The following is an 18,115-nucleotide window of genomic DNA, read 5'->3' on the forward strand; positions in this document are numbered from 1 at the left end:
AAACATTTCTACTTTTTATCCGGTTAACAATTTCCTGTTGAATATTCAGTAACTTACTGGCAGCATTTCACCAGTAACTTACTGTAAATCCATTACAGCAAAAATATAATTTTTACATTTACAGCACCATTTATCTTGCCGTATATGTATTTTCAGAATTGTATATCTTTACTGTAAAATATAGTCATTTTCACAATGCTACTTTGAAATACAATAACATATCGCATAACAGTAAAATTCAGTTTACACTACAGTTCAGTTCACCAGTAATTTACTGTAAATCAATTACAGCACAAATACTGTATTTACATTTACAGCACCATTTATCTTGTTGTGTATGTATTTACAGAATTGTGTATCTTTACTGTAAAATATACTGTCATTTTCACAATGCAACTTTAAAATACAGTAACACACTGCATAACTCTCCTATAGTAATATTTAGTTCATATTACAGTTAAATACTGTGTAATTTACAAAACTTGTTGTGTGTGTAGGTATTATGTACTTTCAATTACCTTTAAGGACAAAAATGTACCATTGTGTAAAGGTACTGCCCCAGTGACAGATCTTGTACCTTTATTTCTGAGAGTGTTGTTGTAAACAAACAGCCTTATTTGTTTGAATGAGCCCGTGCATAATGTCATTATGTGCCTACGATTACAAGATTTATTACAGAAATAAACATTGTATATTTGCTAGAGCCACGGGTTATAAAGGGATAGTTCACTCAAAAATGAAAGTGTTCTTGCTATTAAAGCTACTGAAGATCTTATGAGTTTTTTTAATTTTTATATTCTGTTGTACATTAAAGAATGTATTTTTAAATAAGCTGGAACCCATTGACCTCTATAGAACAAAATAAATACTATGAAAGTCAATGGTTACAGCTTTCTTCAAAATATCTTCTTTTGTGTTCATTCATTTCTTCATTTTCCTTCGGCTTAGTCCCTTATTTATCAGGGGTCGCCACAGCGGAATGAACCGCCAACTTATCCAGCATATGTTTTATGCAGCGGATGCCCTTCCAGCTGCAACCCAGTACTGGGAAACACCCATACACTCTCACATTCACACACACACACACTCATACCCTCTGGCCAATTTAACTTATTCAGTTCACCAATAGCACATTTGTTTGGACTGTGGGGGAAACCGGAGCACCTGGAGGAAACCCACGCGAACATGGGGAGAACATGCAAACTCCACACAGTAATGCCAACTGACCCAGCCGGGACTCGAACCAGCGACCTTCTTGCTGTGAGGTGACAGTGCTAACTACTAAGCCACCATGCCACCCCTCTTTTGTGTTCAATGGAGTTCATTCATTTTTTTTTTTGGCTTAGTCCCTTTACTAATCTGGGGTCGCCACAGCGGAATGAACCGCCAACTTATCCAGCATATGTTTTACGCAGCAGATGCCCTTCCAGCTGCTTTTCAATGGAGTTAAAAAAAAAAACTGGAACAAGTGAAGGGAGAATAAATGATGACAGAAATTTCACTTCTGGGTGAACTGTCTCTTTAATTTGTTTTAGCCTGTATACACATGTTGACGACATATTAAGCTCAAGTTGTGTTTAACCTGCAATGTTTCATGAAAAGGAGGATAGCAAGGAAAGGATGGCAGAAAAGAGAATATGCTGCTCAAGTCAAATGATTCTGGCATGTCGAATGGACAGGATGTGTCGTCCATGTGATTAGAGTGAGCTTAGTGTTGTGGAAGTGGGTCATATGCCCGCCATTAGTGAAGGTTAAGTTTGTCCAGTGTCTTTGCCACTATTCTGACTCATAATCATTACTAAAGAAGACGCCTACAGGGTGGTACTGTTTGTACTCAATAGTTATTTTTTGGTTTAAAAAACATGGCAGTAGAATTTCAGCTTTTATTGAACTTAAATCTACTTTTCAAGCTGTTTGGACAGACATATGTGCATGTATGGTGTATAGACCGTCATATTGGGGTGATATAAACACACCCAGTGCTTTTTTTTCAATTTAACAACATAAAAAACGGTGGACCATTTGGATCGGTTTTCAAATCGACCGCAACTTTACGTAGGAGAGGGATCCCCCCCGCCCACCAATATTGATTGACAGGCGCGTCATCATATCCTCAGTTTGTTGATTCACATCCGCCATTTTCAGCGTGAGTCGAAGCGATATCACTAAAGGAACACGCTAGCTCTATTTTTAGATGCAAGGCTCATTGGGCTCAACACAAGATCAATATTCTCCACATTATCGCTCTAATCGGAATTATTGGTTGTATCTTTAGGTAGGTTTGCAAACATGTGTACTTCTCATCGAGTCTCCCTTATACTTCAGCCATTTGCATTTCTCGCGATCCCAGAAGCTCCCTGTGATCTTAACTAGCATGCGTTTTAGAATTCTAAACATCGGTTTCTATCAGGGTACGCTCAAGTCGATGGCTGGGCGCTGCGGACCGCTGCAGAAACCTACGTTTAGAATTCAAAAATGTGTGGAGCGACGATTCGGGACACTTCATGTTTCTGCCGCGCCACAGAGAGTGTCTGGTGTGCCGTGTCGCGGCTTCGAGCGGCGCATCCGGTGCCTCAGTCAAAGTTAATTCAGTGTGTGTGGTTATTAGTCTCGGTGTACAAGCTCGGCACTTGAAACTAGCACACAGTTGGCTGTAAAACTGTACAAAGACACAAATGATTTTGTACTCTCTGCTTGGTCTGTGTCCGAGTCGTACATGTACGACTGAATGCTGATCCTCTCCTCCTCCTTTCAATCTGCCTGTCTGTGTTGCAAACACAGAGCGGGTCATGGCCCCGCCCCCTTATTACAAATTATGCGGGAAGCTGAAACTAGTCTACATGTGAAGCAACACACCCCTAAATCAGTGAACTGTGGACACGCCCCCAACATGACACTTTTTAACACATTATAATACAAAAATCTTAATTGTGTTTTAAACTGAACCTAAACTGACACACTCAGAAGAACCATAATATTAATATTAAATCATAAAAAAGAGGTAAACTATGGGCCCTTTTAATTTACAGTAATTCTTTTTCCTTTTTATGTATTTATTACGATAAATTCTTTAATCGCGGTTGTCTGCAATTTATCGCATTATGCACAAAAATGGCTAATTATTTTAAAAGAAGTGTATTAGCACTTATTTTAAAAGTGTTGAGTAAGTGTATGAACAAGTGCAAAAACCTAACATCCCATAAGACTTTAGCAGTTGAATGTTTACCTTAAATGTATTTATTTATATGTAAATAAACTCTAACTGTGTACTCAAATTAAGATATTTGCAGCTGTATGTATGTTAGAAATTAAGTCATGCTCAGATTTCAGAGGCTTGTTCATAACATTGTAACTGGACACTTGCAAGCAACAGCAAGTTACCTTTCAGAAATGTACATTTTCTAAACAGGTGAAAACTAAAACCTTTAATTTTATGAGGAAACTGCCTAAACAGTCCATTCTTTAGCAGCTGTCACTGTTAAGAGTGAGACGAAATGTTGAAAGCAACAACAACAGTTTTTCTGTGCAGGGATTTTAGTCTGTAAAGTACATGCTTTTTACTGAATTTTCTTTGGATAGTCTCAGACCCTAAAAATAAAATAAATAAATAAATAAATATCATTTCAAAATAAAAATAAACCTTTCTGATAAAGGTTGAGTAAGTAATTAAGGACAAAATCAACTACATTAATCAATTCCCCCAACTCAGCATTTACTTATTAGATTCTTTATCATCTGAAAATGTAAATGAACTCTCCAAAGGAGTCTACCGAAGCTTAACGTTACCTCCTTCACTGTTTGTTTGGGTGCATGATTTGCTGGCATCCACAGTGTGTACTGCATATTAAGTGATACTGTATCAGACTTTCAGTACTTCGGTCATGCTCTGCTTTGCTTTAGTGACATGTAGCTTTGGTTTTGTCAACTTTGCCTTTAGGAAGAGTTTTACACAGAAAATTTGCGTTTAAGAGTCGGCTATTTTTATCCATATTTTTTAATCGTCATGTGAGAGCAGCAACAGCAGCGGCAGTCTTAGGCCCGCCCCAATCGTTCTCATTAGTTGAGAAGTGTGATGATGCCTTTCCCAAGCTAATACTAATCAACCACACAACCTCTTGTGACCCATGGCTTCCTGGTATGTGTATTCAAAATATTCTAAACTAAAAACATTAACTGCGTTAACACGCGATAAAATAATTGTCTGCATTAATTAATGAATACGTTAATTTGGATTTGTTTTGGATTTACACTATAGTTGTGTGTTTGGATAAAACAATGTTTGTTTTAATTTTGTATGACATTTGTTCTAATGGCATTTGTTTGTGTTTGTGTGTTCGTGTGTGTCTGTGTGTGGCAAATAGAGTGCTACATGAAATCTGAAAATGCAATGTACATTAACAGTACATATAAAGTTGAAAATTTACTCACCCTGACAAACCTTGGTGAGTTCGTGTTTTTTTTTGTGTGTGTTTTCATTGCAACTTGATTTAAACTAGTGCCAAAAATGTGTTTCATTAATTAATAATTTGTTTGGTCTAGTAAAAATCACAACAACGTAAATAAGAGTGAAATAGAAACAAAAAACAGCAGTAATTCTTGTGAAATTCAATGTTTGTGTGTTTGTATTATACATGTAATTGTGTAAAGTTTAAGTGGGAAGTACACAGCAATAGAGCAAATAGAAATACCCTTATAAATATGAGAACAAACACATTAACTACACATTGATAAAACAGTAGTCAATAGCCACAAGGCATGTCACAATAACCGGTTTCAAGGTTTACCGCGGTTTGGAATAGTCAAGGTTTTTTTCCTACCATTCCTCAGGTGTGTATATATACACATTATTATTTATTTATTTATTTATTTATTTATTTATTTATTTATTTATTTATTTATTTATTTATTTATTTATTTTTGTTTGTTTGTTTATTTTTTACATGTTTTTCACAACTATTTTATTTAGATTTTTAGGGCAACAGTGTCTTCTGCAGAAAAGCAACCTCTACATCAAAAGCTACTGGTGCAAAGTATTTTAAATGATTCTTAAGTCAAGTCAAGTCAAAGTTTATTTATAAAGCGCTTTTTAAAAACAACAAGTGCTTACCAAAGTGCTGTACACACATACACCATCTAAAACAAAGAACAAATTCAACAGACACATGACTCTCATATGGGATTAAAAGCCAAAGAGTAAAAATGGGTTTTAAGACTTGATTTAAAAACAGAAAGGGTTGCAGCCTGCCTAACGTCGGGAGGCAAATTATTCCAAAGTTTGGCGGCCACCACTGCAAAGGCACGGTCCCCCCTGGTTTTTAACCTTGCACGTGGAACAGCCAAAAGTAGCTGATCAGTACATCTAAGTGCCCTTGATGGAGTGTACAATTGGATTAATGAGGACAAATATCTTGGTGCTAGTCCATTTAGGCATTTAAACACCAAAACTAAAATCTTAAAATGTATCCTAAACTACAGGAAGCCAATGAAGAGAAGCCAGTATAGGTGTAATGTGGTCCCGTTTGCGTGTCCCCGTCAGCAAACGTGCAGCAGCATTTTGCACCCTCTGCAGACGAGTAATGGAGGTATGGCTAATACCCACATAGACGGCATTACAATAATCTAGTCGAGTCGAGATAAAAATATGTATTACCCTTTCAAAGTCGTTAAAGGACAAAAAAGACTTTAATTTGGATAGTTGCCTCAACTGGAAAAAGCTAGCTTTAATTACCGAATTAATCTGTTTATCCAGCCTGATCTCTCGAGAAAACGTAAGTATTTAGTGTTTAGTGGCTAATTCGTACGAATTCGTACGAGTTCAGTCGTACGAAATGGTACGATTTTAAAAAGGAAGCGTGGCACCTAACCCCGCCCCTAAACCCAACCGTCATTGGAGGATGAGCAAATCGTACTGAATTGTACGAATTAGATTGTACGAATTCGTACGAATTAGCCACTAAAAAAAAGTTACGAATTGCCGTGAGATTGTGTTGGTTTATCCAGTTTGAAGTCACTATCCATAATAACACCCAGGTTTTTTACATTAGGTTTCACAAAAGAATTTAACACACCAAGATCCAAACAATCCTGTATTTAAAATAAAATATGTAGTGTTCAGTGGGGATGAATGCTGTTGTTTTTTTGTTTTACCCATTTAAAAATAACTTATTGTGGAGCAGTAATCACAATACCGTGATATTTTTATCCAAGGTTATCATACCGTCAGAATCTTATACCGGCTCATGCCTAATGGCCACAGGTTTCCAACATTGTTCAAAATATCTTCTTTTGTGGTTTGAAACAGACGTAGAGTCAGTAAATGAATACTGAATTTTCATTTTTGAGTGAACTATCCCTTTAATTGTAATTTACACGATGACTTGCACAAACTTACTATAAAGAATAAAGTAAGGAAACATTGCACAATTAGCGGGTCTGTACTTATACTGTATTATTCAATCACTTTAACAATAAAGTGAATATTATTATTATGATTATTATTATTATTTCTACAACACACACACAAAAGCCATACTGATTTAACATGAACAAACAACTGAAGTAGCTATAATATCATGCAGGAGTCGTTCAGGTGTGCAGGTTACAACAGAATCATTTCCCCCGGGGTGTGCAGTACAGCTCACACAACATAAAAGACTCCGAGTTAATGTTCAGTGCTTTAGAAAAAAAAAAGCACTTAATGGGTTTAAATGGGAGCTTGACATGCATGAGTGGTTGATTGTGTCTGAGTCGCCCCACACCCTTCCATCTGGAGAGGGCATCAGGAGCGAGGCAGTGCCCGTCCTGTGGCGCGAGCTCTAAATAAACAGGGCGTGCCACCTTTGGCCACATCCAGACCTCAATAGACATCTGTGTCTTGCCGCTGGATCTCAAATGAATGGAGCTTTTCTTTTGCGCGCACACATAAATACACAAATGCATTCTTTGTTTTTTCATCTTTATTGATTCTTTCTGCAGATACACTTTCTGCTGATTTTAACTGCAGGCCAGCTTGGTTGTTTTATGTTCAGTTCATTTTAATTTGTAAGAACGATGGAGTTAACTTAATCAGTTTGTGTTGGCACAACACTGTGTGGGACCCGTCATTTTTTACTGTGAATAAAATGAACAATTTCATCTAAAAAATAAGTTGACATAAATGATAAAAGATAATAAATCTTCTCGGACGTCTCGACATCTCGCGCCCGAGCTGTTCTCGCCTGAACCCACCAGAGGCCGCTGGCGAACGAACGTCTGTCTGTCCGACTGGCTGAATGATTGATCGCCCTAAACCCAACCAACGATTTACAAAAGCCATCCGGAAAAAGAAAAGCCCTCGTCCAATTGTTTTTTTTTATTTTATTTTATTATTATTTTTTTAACCACGTTTTCGGATTGTACCACATTCTCACCCTGTTATGAACCTCTTCGCCTTCTTTCTTGGATTCTGTTTTAGTCTTACCTGATTTGTGGTCATCATGGTCAGCTCCTCTCTGCGTCTCGAGTCTGCCGACGCACAGGACGAGCTAACCGGACAAACTGGTTGCGGCGGGAAAGCCCTCCACATGAAAGTAAGCGGTCAGCCGGCGAGCGCTAAAAGGAACGGCGTCATACCGCCCCGCAGCGTTTTGCTTAAAAAAACGAAATGCAGCCATACATACCTAATTCGCGGTCTCCAGAAACGTCCTCGGGACTACGTTTTCGGAATGAGCCTACGCATATTATTATTATGGTTTTACCATATGTTTGAGAAAAAAACAATAATAGGCGACTCAAATTAACCTTTATTTTACATCTACAGAATTGTGAGAAAATCGTTATCTTTATTTTAAGCAAAAAAATCGCGACTCTTATTTTAGCCGGAATCGTGCAGCTCTGTTAGCAACATTTAAGTATTTTAAAATATACCTTTGTACTGATCTTAATTACTTTTGTTCACTAAAAAAATGATTTTTGCTGCTTGTTTAAACTACTTATTTAATTTGAGTTGAACCAACTCAGTTCTTAAAGCTGCAGTAGGTGATCTGCCTGAATGCTTTCCGTTAGCATAATATCTTTGAAAAACAATCCCTCTCTCTCTCTCTCACTTGTATCTCCGCCCTCTTTTGAAAAGTCTCATTTGAATTTAAAGCGGTCTGTTTCAAAGAGTTCTAAAACAGAATTGTGTGGTATTTTGAGCTGAATCTTCACATATGCACTCTATAGGGACATCAGAGACTTATTTTACATCTTGTAAAAAGGGGCAAAATAGGTCCCCTTAAAGCAGGCATGTCCAAGCTTGGTCCTGGAGGGCCGGTGTCCTGCAAAGTTTAGTTCCAACCCCAATCAGACACACCTGGGCTAGCTAATCAAGCACTTACTAGGCTTTCTAGAAACATCCGTGCAGGTGTGTTGAGGCAAGATGGAGCTAAAATCTGCAGGACACCGGCCCTCCAGGACCGAGTTTGGACACCCCTGCCTTAAAGCATGAACTCACTTCTTTTTTGCTTGTTGTCTGAGAAAATAAAACTTGCTTTTTAAAATTGAGTTTTTCCATAATTTTGGCGTTTTTGGTTTATGCATTAAACAAAATCTACAGAATAATTTACAAAAAAATACTAGTAATTATTATTATTCCGACCTACTGAAGAAATAATGTTTATTTTTTTATAATACTTTAACAATCACGTAAATAAATGAATAAAAACACCAAAAGTGGTAAAGTAAAAGAAACAAAGTTCTTCCATTAATCATCTACAGTTGCATTACACTGGGATTAAACAAAAAAACTCGTTCAACCTGTTTTAAGTGCTTATCAAAAACACTGCTTTTAGTGTTGTGTTGTTCATATCTCTTAGCGGTCAGTTGTTTTTTTTCACCACGGCCATGCAGTTCAGATGATCTCATCGAGAGGAATTTTTGAGCATGCTTTCCTGTTCTGGAAGTCTGGGAGCAGCACAGCTTAAACATTGACCACACAAACAGAGGCATTGAGTCTCGGTCATGCCAATTACAGAGTCACATGCTTCATAAACTCGACCCTGCCAGCTCATCAGATTGATCGAGATTTAATTCTGAGTATAGCATGCAGAGTGAAAGGATTCGTGTGTGGATGTTTGTAAGGAGTGTTGTTCTAAGTCGAGCTTCAGGAATGCTGGAATGTCTGTCAGGTCGGTGATTCCTGTTGGAATGTGCTCAGGCTGGTTTGTCAGTCGTCATGTGTCTCGAGTTAAACCTGATAAAATCCTCTCGCTAACCTGAGCATTATGGGACACACCTGGAGATAAGCATTCCTGTTACTCAATGCCAAAGTCAAGGCTTGATTCCTAGTGAATGCATGAACTGATAAAGTCAGCACAGGCTCATTGTAAATATGTTAAATTACGTTGCTCAGATTACATTTTGCTCCACGTTTTGGATGACAAATCCACTAGAGGGTGATGTGAACATTTTTGAGAATTGAAATGTGTTCGTTTGGGTATTATTTGTATTTGTAGCATGTTTCAGATACACGTTATACACCTACATGTTCACTAGGGGGCAGCACAGGTCGTACAGATCACCTAGTAAACCACTGAACAAAACCCAAACAGTAATCTTTTCAAAAACAAACGTAAGATTGCACTGTGACCACTAGGACTGCAACAGCTAATCGGTAAAAACATTAAATTATCGATAATGTAATTTGTCGTCAACAAATGCCGTTATCGACTACGAAGACGGTAGCCTGCACACTATGCAAGACCGCTTTCGTGGCATGGAAGTAGTCTACCACAGTAGAGTTGTCACGATACTGGAATTTGGGACCAATCGAGAGTGAAATTTTAAAAACATCTATTTCCCGCTAACATTTGAGTGCTGTTGAGCACGTTCTTAAACAGAAATGACTGTGATTTGGCCAGGAAAGTCATCAGTTTACCGAACTTACTGCTGTTTATTGGATGTAAACACAGATACAGGGACACTGGAGCTTATAGACAAACCAGCTGATCGACATGACTTTGAAATGCTCCACTGTCCCTGTATCCGTGTTTACACTCAGTAAACAGCGGTGAGTTCGGTGAACTGATGAGCTTCACGGCCAATCACAGTCATTTCTGTTGAACAGGTGAACACAATGGCAAATCAGCGCTGTTTAAGAACGTGCTCAACAGCGCTCATGTTCGCAGGAAATGGATGTTTTTAAAATTTCAGTATCGGTTGGTATCAAATTCCAGTATTGTGACAACCCTAATACCACAGTCATCTTCATTGTGTCAAAATGGTATAGTTTAAATGTTTTTGCTTAAACAGTTTGTCAACTTCAGGACAAAGATCAGTTCAGTTACAAGTCTTTAGATTAGATTAGACTCTTTAGATTAAATGGCGCTTCTTTAGATTAGCTTAAATCAAACAGTGCAAGTAGATTGAGATACCACATACTTATAATCAGCAAACTACAGCAGCAGTAGAATATTAAAATGAATCAATGTTGTGGTTTTAGCGAATGCTAATAACATTACATTTGTATATATATTATACATATTTGTTTATTTATAATTTTGATATTTCAACAGATCCTGCTCTTTTGCTTTTTGTATATTTTTATTTTGGATGTTTAGACAAGTTTTACTGTTCAAAAACAAACTTTGTTTTTTTTATTTAAGTTTATTTTTAATTTTAAAGTACATTTCTGTATATAAATAATACCTGAATTTACAGTTTTCTTTTGTTAGAATTAACAAACTGTCAAAAAAACATTGTTTTTTTTTTAAATCTGATTAATAAAAAAAACAATGATAATAATCACGAAATGAATCAATAATGAAACTAATTGCTAGTTGCAGTCCTAGTGACAACAGTTTTACTTTCATTTTACATTACTTTTAGTCTCTTTTGTGGAAGTGTGCTTCGCCAGACTCGAACCAGGAGGGATTAAATCATAGTTTCAAATACTACTCTTGAACATGCGTTTAATATTTGAATAATTTTGCAATGCTTTTCAAATGTTCGTTTGAATCAGTTCGTTTGAGTCAGCTCCTCCCTTCCATAAGCCAGCTCTGCTCTTATTGGTCAGCTGGCCAAGTTTTGCTTGATCTTTTCATGTCAAAAATGAAATGCCCACTTCAGTGTTTGTATGTCCAGGACAGGCAGGGTTTATGGTTACTTTGATGGTGTTGATGTAAATAAGATTCGAAAATATAATGATTTGTTAAGGAGATTCAGAGCACTTTTTTCTATTTGTGTATAACTCAGACCTAGTATGCAACAATCACTTTTATAATGGATTTAAACACAGTTGTGTGCTGTCAGTCTTAAAATAAGCAGCTTTTAATGGTAAAAATGTATTAATGTTAGTTTTTATAATCACACTTTATAAAAACAGTCTGCAGAAACACTTTGATTGACGTTCTTCCTTAGTACGTTTCAATTTAAAGCGACAGTCACCAAAAGATATAGCGATTCGTTAAGGAGATACAGAGCTGACTCGTTGTTTTGAGAGTAATTAACTTTGTGATGTTTTATAAACAAATTTTGGGAGGAGCACGCGCAGAAGTTTCAGTATCAAATACGTCATTGACAATTATTCTATTACCCAATCAGTTCTTGACCAAACCCCTATATATACCAAAGCTGTCTTACCTGCAGCATCTTACGACTTTAGCATCCCTCCACCACCCCGTCACCTCACCTCTTAAGCATTACAATCCCGGGGGGAGCGTTCTGGGGCCGGGCTAGATACTTCGCTCGAATCCCAATTCCTCTCTGTTTACTGATAAGGGGAATAACTCGAGTTTGGGTGTCTTCCCCGAGCTCAGAGCCCTCTCCCCGGACAGCACGCCAAATACGCTTTATTCTGAAACTATTGCAAGTGTGAACTCGTGAAATTTGTCATGCACTTTTTTTCATGAACAGCTCTGCAGACTGTTTACATTGAAGAACAGCTACGTTACAAACTGAAAATAAGATGTTTTGAAAACAAACCACTTGACCTGCACTTTAATTCAGTGTTGCGTCATGACAGTTCTCATCCTGGATTAGAATAAAGCATTAAGGGATCGTTCACCCAAAAATGAAAATTCTGTCAATATTTACTCACCCTTTCCTTGTGTAAAATCTTTGTTTCTTTCTTTTGTTGGATACAAGAGGTGATCTTTAAAAAATGTTGGAAACCTGTGACCATTGACTTCCATCGTTTTTGTTTTTTCTACTGGGAAAGTCAATGGTTACAGGTTTTCAACTTCCTTCCAAATATCTTATTTTGTTTTCACCAGAAGTAAGAAAATCATAAAGGTTTGGAACCACTTGAGGTTGAGAAAATAATGATTAAATCTTCTTTTTTTGGTAAATTAATGCATAAAGGCACACCTAGAGTTAGACTGTATCTCCATGAATAATACTGTAAATTAACACTTCTCTCTGTTTGTTGTTTCTTGTTTCCCCAAACCTGTAGAAGGACCCGGACTACCTGAAGCTCTGGTTGGAGATCTTCATCGGCTCCTACGAGAGATGTCTGGATGTGGATTTCGAGAAACCGCCAAGCAGGTAGGCTTTAATACATTCGAATTGGGGTTGGGTCTGATCTTCCCATAGACCTCCATTATTGAGTGAATGATCACTTCTCTGGAGCTACTGTAGGTTATGAAGTTCACAGTGGTTTTGATAAACCCTTGAGTGTTTTTTTCTGGACTGAATTGTAGGCCACATTCTTGCATAGCCAGACTTTTGACTGAATGCCCGTTGACTGTCAAGTCTGTTCCACATTGTGCTTTTTTCAGGCCAGTCAGCACTGTGATTCACTCTAATTTCCTAAAAATGTGCAGAAGCAGAGATTATTAGACATAAATGTTCATAATGTTCAATATATGAAGGCTGTGTTTCTGCATCCAGTTAATTTTACCAAGTCTGCTTTTTGGTAGTGACTACACATATAACTGTTTGGGGTTTTTTCTGTTCAACACAAATTAAGAAATTTTGAAGAATGTTGGAAACCTGTAACTATTACATTCCATAATAGAACATACAAATTGTATAGAAGTCAGTGATTCGATGTTTCAATCATTCTTCAAAATACTTTTTCTTTTGTGTTCAAACTACTTGCTCAATATGAGTTGAACCTACACAATCCTTAAGGTTTTTTGGGGGCAACCTAATCGTTTTAGGTTTAATCTGCTTAACTTTGTAAAAGCAATTAAGTTAACTTAATCAGTTTGTGTTAAGACAAGATGAAGGAGTTGTGTGGAACCCAGCGTTTTTTTTACCATGAATAAAATGAATAATTTCATGTAAATATAAAGTTAAAGGTGCATTATGTAAGTTTGACACCCGGTGGTTGAACTAGGTATTGCACAGCTTGTTCAAAACATACGCAAGCGCAGGTTGCCAGATTGACGACACCAACAGGAACGAGTCTGACTATTGAGACTAAACGCTGATTTAAGAAATAAAATCAACGGCACCTAATAGAAAGAATATTTTCCATATTAAAAGGAGTTTTTGTCCTAACCAACACCTCGAATTTATATGTTAGAAACGGCTTCCATTTCTCACAACAACAGAAAACTGACAATGATCACCTCAGGTACAGCTCATGTGCTTTATTCAGAGTTAAATGCTAATAATGCGAGTTTGAATGCCATTTTACATCACATTTATTGCCATATACTGAAATCAGCAGCAGATAGTACTCCTCAGATCCTGAAAATAAAATAAACCGTTTGAAATTGAACTTTAGATCTGTGACTCAGTGTAATCCAACACACATCAATGATTCAGCATCTACATTTAATAATGTTAAAGAAGTTTAATATGTATTAGTTAGATTATAAACCTTACCATTTCGCCAGAGTGCAGTAAGTGCACTATTCTGTGCTTCTGAATGGCTGTATTTAAATTTATATCTTGTTTCGTCTCGTGAAAACAGCCAAATTGCTCATCAATGCATACCTCTCCACGTAGCGTGTTGTTAGTAACATGATGTTTACGCTCTTAACATTTATATCATTTGCTAATTAATAACCTCATGTAGAACTGAATCTGCGTGCCATTTCGCAGTCTGCTACTGTCCACCAAAGGTCACATTTCAGTCACGGACGCATGCTTTCAGAGCCTTCCTGACTGAATGAATGAAATACTTGGTTTTCCACCAAGGCATCACGGGTGCTGCAATATAATTGGCTAAACTGGCATTGGGCAGGTTAAAAGAACCAAAACAAAGACGTGTTTCTTAAATATCTGCAAACATATGGTATTTTTATGCTTTAGAAGAGTCAAAAACCTACACACAGCACATTTAACATGAATATTAAAAGATAATAAATCATTTATTAACTTCTAATAAATAAATGAAGAAATAACAATTGAATGACCATCATTTTAAACAGGTTTGGAACAAATAAATGATGGCAGAAGGTTCATTTTTGGGTGAACTATCCCTTTAAGTCTAGTTATAAACTAAAGTGGCATGATTTCCTGGTATAAGTGTCAGCCAATCAAATTGGAGCACATGCTGTAGTGGATCAGTGAAATGTAATTATTTTCAGTTATTAAAAACAAACCCTGATTCAGACAGTCGTGTGTAATATGAGGCTGAGACTGATGGATTTTATTAAAAGCTAAAAGTTTTGTATTTAGTTTAATAGTATAATATTTTAGGCGCATGTTAGTTTTGATTGCACATTTATATGTGTGTGTGTGTGTGTGTGTGTGTGTGTCTGTGGATAATGAAGCATATTAAATGAATGTCCTGTCATCAAGGTCACATTCTGATGCAACTGAGCAGCAATACAGTGAAAAGAGAGCCAACCCTCTGTATGTGTGTGTGTGTGTGTCTTGTCTCTGTGTGCACACTGTGTCTGTCTACGTGTTGCAGTGTATCTGTCTGTGTGTGTGTGTGACTTTCTGTGTGTGTGTCTGTCTTTCTGTGTGCGTGCGTGTGTGTGTGCGCGCCTATGTGCGTGCGCGCCTGTGTGTGTGTGTGTATATGGTTTGTGTCTGTGTGTGCGCGCGCTCGCACGCCTGTGTGTATATGTGTATGTAAGCCTGTGTGTGTCCGTGTGTATGTGTGCGTGTGCGCCTATGTGCGTACATACGCATGCCTGTGTGTGCGTGTATGCAGCTATGTGTGCGTGCGTGTGTGTTTACGCCTGTGTGCGTCTGTGTGTGTGCGTGTGTGCGCCTGTGTGTGCGCCTGTGCCTATGTGTGTACATGCATGTGCCTGTGTGTGATTGTATGCGCCTATGCGTGCATGTGTCTGTGTGCGAACCTGTGTGTGTGTGTGTGTTTGCCTGTTTATGTGTGCACCTGTGTGCATGTGTGTTTGTGCGCACGTGTGTGTGCCCATTTTTGTGAGTGCATGCATGTTCCTGTGTGCATGTGTGTGTGTGTGCGCGCGTGCCTGTTTATGTGTGCGCCTGTGTGCATTTGGGTGTTTGTGCGCACATGTGTATGTGCCCGTTTATGTGTGCGCGCATGTGCCTGTGTGCATATGTGTGTGCGCGTGGCCGTTTATGTGTGCGCCTGTGTGCATGCATGTGCCTATGTGTTTGTGCGCACGTGTGTGTGCCCGTTTATGTGTGTGCCTGTGTGCATGCATGTGTGTGTTTGTGCGTGCACATGTGTGTGTGCCCGTTTATCTGTGTCCCTGTGTGTACTTGCATGTGTGTGCATGCATGTGCGTGCGTGTCTATGTGTCTGCATCCATATGTGTGGGTGCGTGCATGCGTGATTTGTGTGTCTGTGAGCGTGTGTGTGTGTGTGTGTGTGTGTGTGTGTGTGTGTGTGTGCATGAATGCATGGAAAAATGAAGAGTTTAGAAGCGGATAAAAGGGGGAAATCAGAGCGCTCCAGAGGTTGAAGTGCAGATGGAGAGAGAGAGAGAGAGAGAAAGAGAGCAGCGTGTTAAAGGATTTGTGTGGAGTGTGTGGCATGAGAAAATAACTCCGGCTCTCCCAGCTGTGCTCATGTGATCCTGAAGTGCTCAGACTGTCAGATGTCATTACGTAATGCAGAGCGAGAGGAGAGCCAGGAGCCGGCAGACTGCCTGAGCGAGAGACATTAAACTGCACTGGCTTTATTCTCTCTCTCTCCTCCACAGCTGTGCCGCTCTCACACTCCTCTGCTTCATCACACTCTTTCAGCTGCTGGAAACACGTTGTTGTAGTGCACGACTTGCATTTACAGTCACGATTAGAGAATTAGAATTCCAAGACGTGCCATCAAGCAGAAATCCACCTACATATGGCTTTTCATCAACTATTTGCGCAGAGTCCATATGCTGGTTTCATTTATCTATTCGGTTAGTTCCCATGAGGATTTAAAGGGTTAGTTCACGCAAAAATTAAAAGTCCAGAACAAAAAAAAAACATGATCACATGCGACTTCCTTCAATGGTTAAACTGTAATCATACCAAGCTACAAGAAAATTCAGTTAAACTCATTTATTCTCCTTTGTCTTCTATATCAATGTGTGTGTTTACTACAAGAAATACGGTGCTTAAGTGTTACGTTGTTGACTCTCATGCAAAACACTGTATTGTGCATAGTAAACGCACATAATAAATAGTAAAAAAGCAGAACAAAGCTTGTATAAAGTTAACAAAGCCTTTTCATACAATCAAGACTATACCGTGTAATTATTTTACATTTGATTATTCAATTTCTATACCTGAATGCTTTTAGACCAGGGATGGGTAAACTCGATCCTGGAGGGCCGGTGTCCCTGCATAGTTTTGCACCAACCCTAATCAAACACACCTGCTTGTAGCTTTCTAGTGATCTTTAAGACACTAATTAGGGTGTTCAGGTGTGTTTGATTAGTGTTGGAGCAAAACTCTGCAGGGACACCGGCCCTCCAGGATCGAGTTTGGCCATGCCTGTGTTAGACTCTCCCGAAAAATAGTAAAATAATTAATTCTAATGTAATTAAAATATAATAATTAGCAAATAATATAAATATTGTGAACATAAACATTAGGTGTGCAGGTTGCATTGTAACCCCGTGTTCAAACAACATGCTACGTGATGAGATTTGTAGTGTTGAGCAATTTAGCTGTTTGCACCAGACGAAACGCAACAAATGTAAATACAGCCATTCAGAAGCACAGAATATGCACTCGCTCATGAAATGGTAAGGTTTATAATCTAATTAATACATATTAATCCTCTTTAACATTATTAAATGTAGATGCTGAATCACTGATGTGTGTTGGTTTTGAGTCACAGATTTGAAGTTCAGTTTCAAGCGGTTTGTTTCGGGTTCAAGATTTTTCAATTCACCTTTATTTGTTTAGCGCTTTTACAATGTAGATTGTGTCAAAGCAGCTTCACATAAAAGATCATAGTAAATTGGACCAGTGTAGTTCAGTTTGTAGTGTTTAAGTTCAGTTTAGCTCAGTTCAGTGTGGTTTAATAATCACTACTGAGAGTCCAAACACTGAAGAGCAAATCCAACGATGCGCAGCTCCACCGATCCCAAACCATGCAAGCTAGAGGCGACAGCGGAGAGGGAAAAAAAACTTCACTAATTGGCGAAAGTGAAGAAAAAAAACCTTAAGAGAAACCAGACTCAGTTTGGGCACGACCATTTTAATTTCTCCGCTGGCCAAACGTCTTGTGCAGAGCTGCAGTCTCAGTGGCGGAGGCTGGAAGCTGGCCTCAGCGAAGACTCGTCTGTCCCTGGAGCGTCACAGGAATCAGTCTCATGTTCTCCACTCCTCCATGACCATCACAGTAGCTGCTCAGGATACGGCCAGGTCCAGGATATGGAAACCTTGGGATCATCTCATAGCTGGTCTTGGATCGAATCAGTGACTCTGCATAGTCTGAGGGCCTCGGGAAGAGTATCCCCAGGTGGAAATGGAGAATAAAGAGAATAATTAGCGTAGCTGCTGTTCATAGTGTATATAAACAAGATGCAGAAACCTGTGTGGAAACCCGCTAAGTGATGCACTGAATGTATGCTTTACTAAACAGATAGATCTGAGGTGATCTATGTGCTGCTGCTTTCAGAATATGGCAATAAATGTCATGTAAAATGGCATTCGAACTCGCATTATTAGCATTTAACACTGAATAAAGCACATGAGGTGTACCTGAGGTGATCATTGTCAGTTTTCTGTTGTAAGAAGTAGAAGCCGTTTCTAATAAATCTATTTCTGG

At 38.3% G+C, this 18,115-nt stretch overlaps 1 protein-coding gene across 2 annotated transcripts in view; it reads left to right on the forward strand.

Annotated features, from left to right (window-relative positions):
* nbeal1 (neurobeachin-like 1) overlaps window positions 1–18,115 on the forward strand; it is a 136,955-nt gene that overhangs the window by 15,646 nt on the left and 103,194 nt on the right. For both annotated transcript variants that reach the window (XM_056459402.1, XM_056459403.1), the window contains exon 3: window positions 12,410–12,501. In XM_056459402.1, the coding sequence (XP_056315377.1) occupies window positions 12,410–12,501 (92 nt within the window). The remainder of the gene's footprint in view (window positions 1–12,409; window positions 12,502–18,115) is intronic.

Source organism: Danio aesculapii, chromosome 6 (genome assembly GCF_903798145.1).
Source record: "Danio aesculapii chromosome 6, fDanAes4.1, whole genome shotgun sequence".
Classification (NCBI taxonomy): Eukaryota; Metazoa; Chordata; class Actinopteri; order Cypriniformes; family Danionidae; genus Danio; species Danio aesculapii.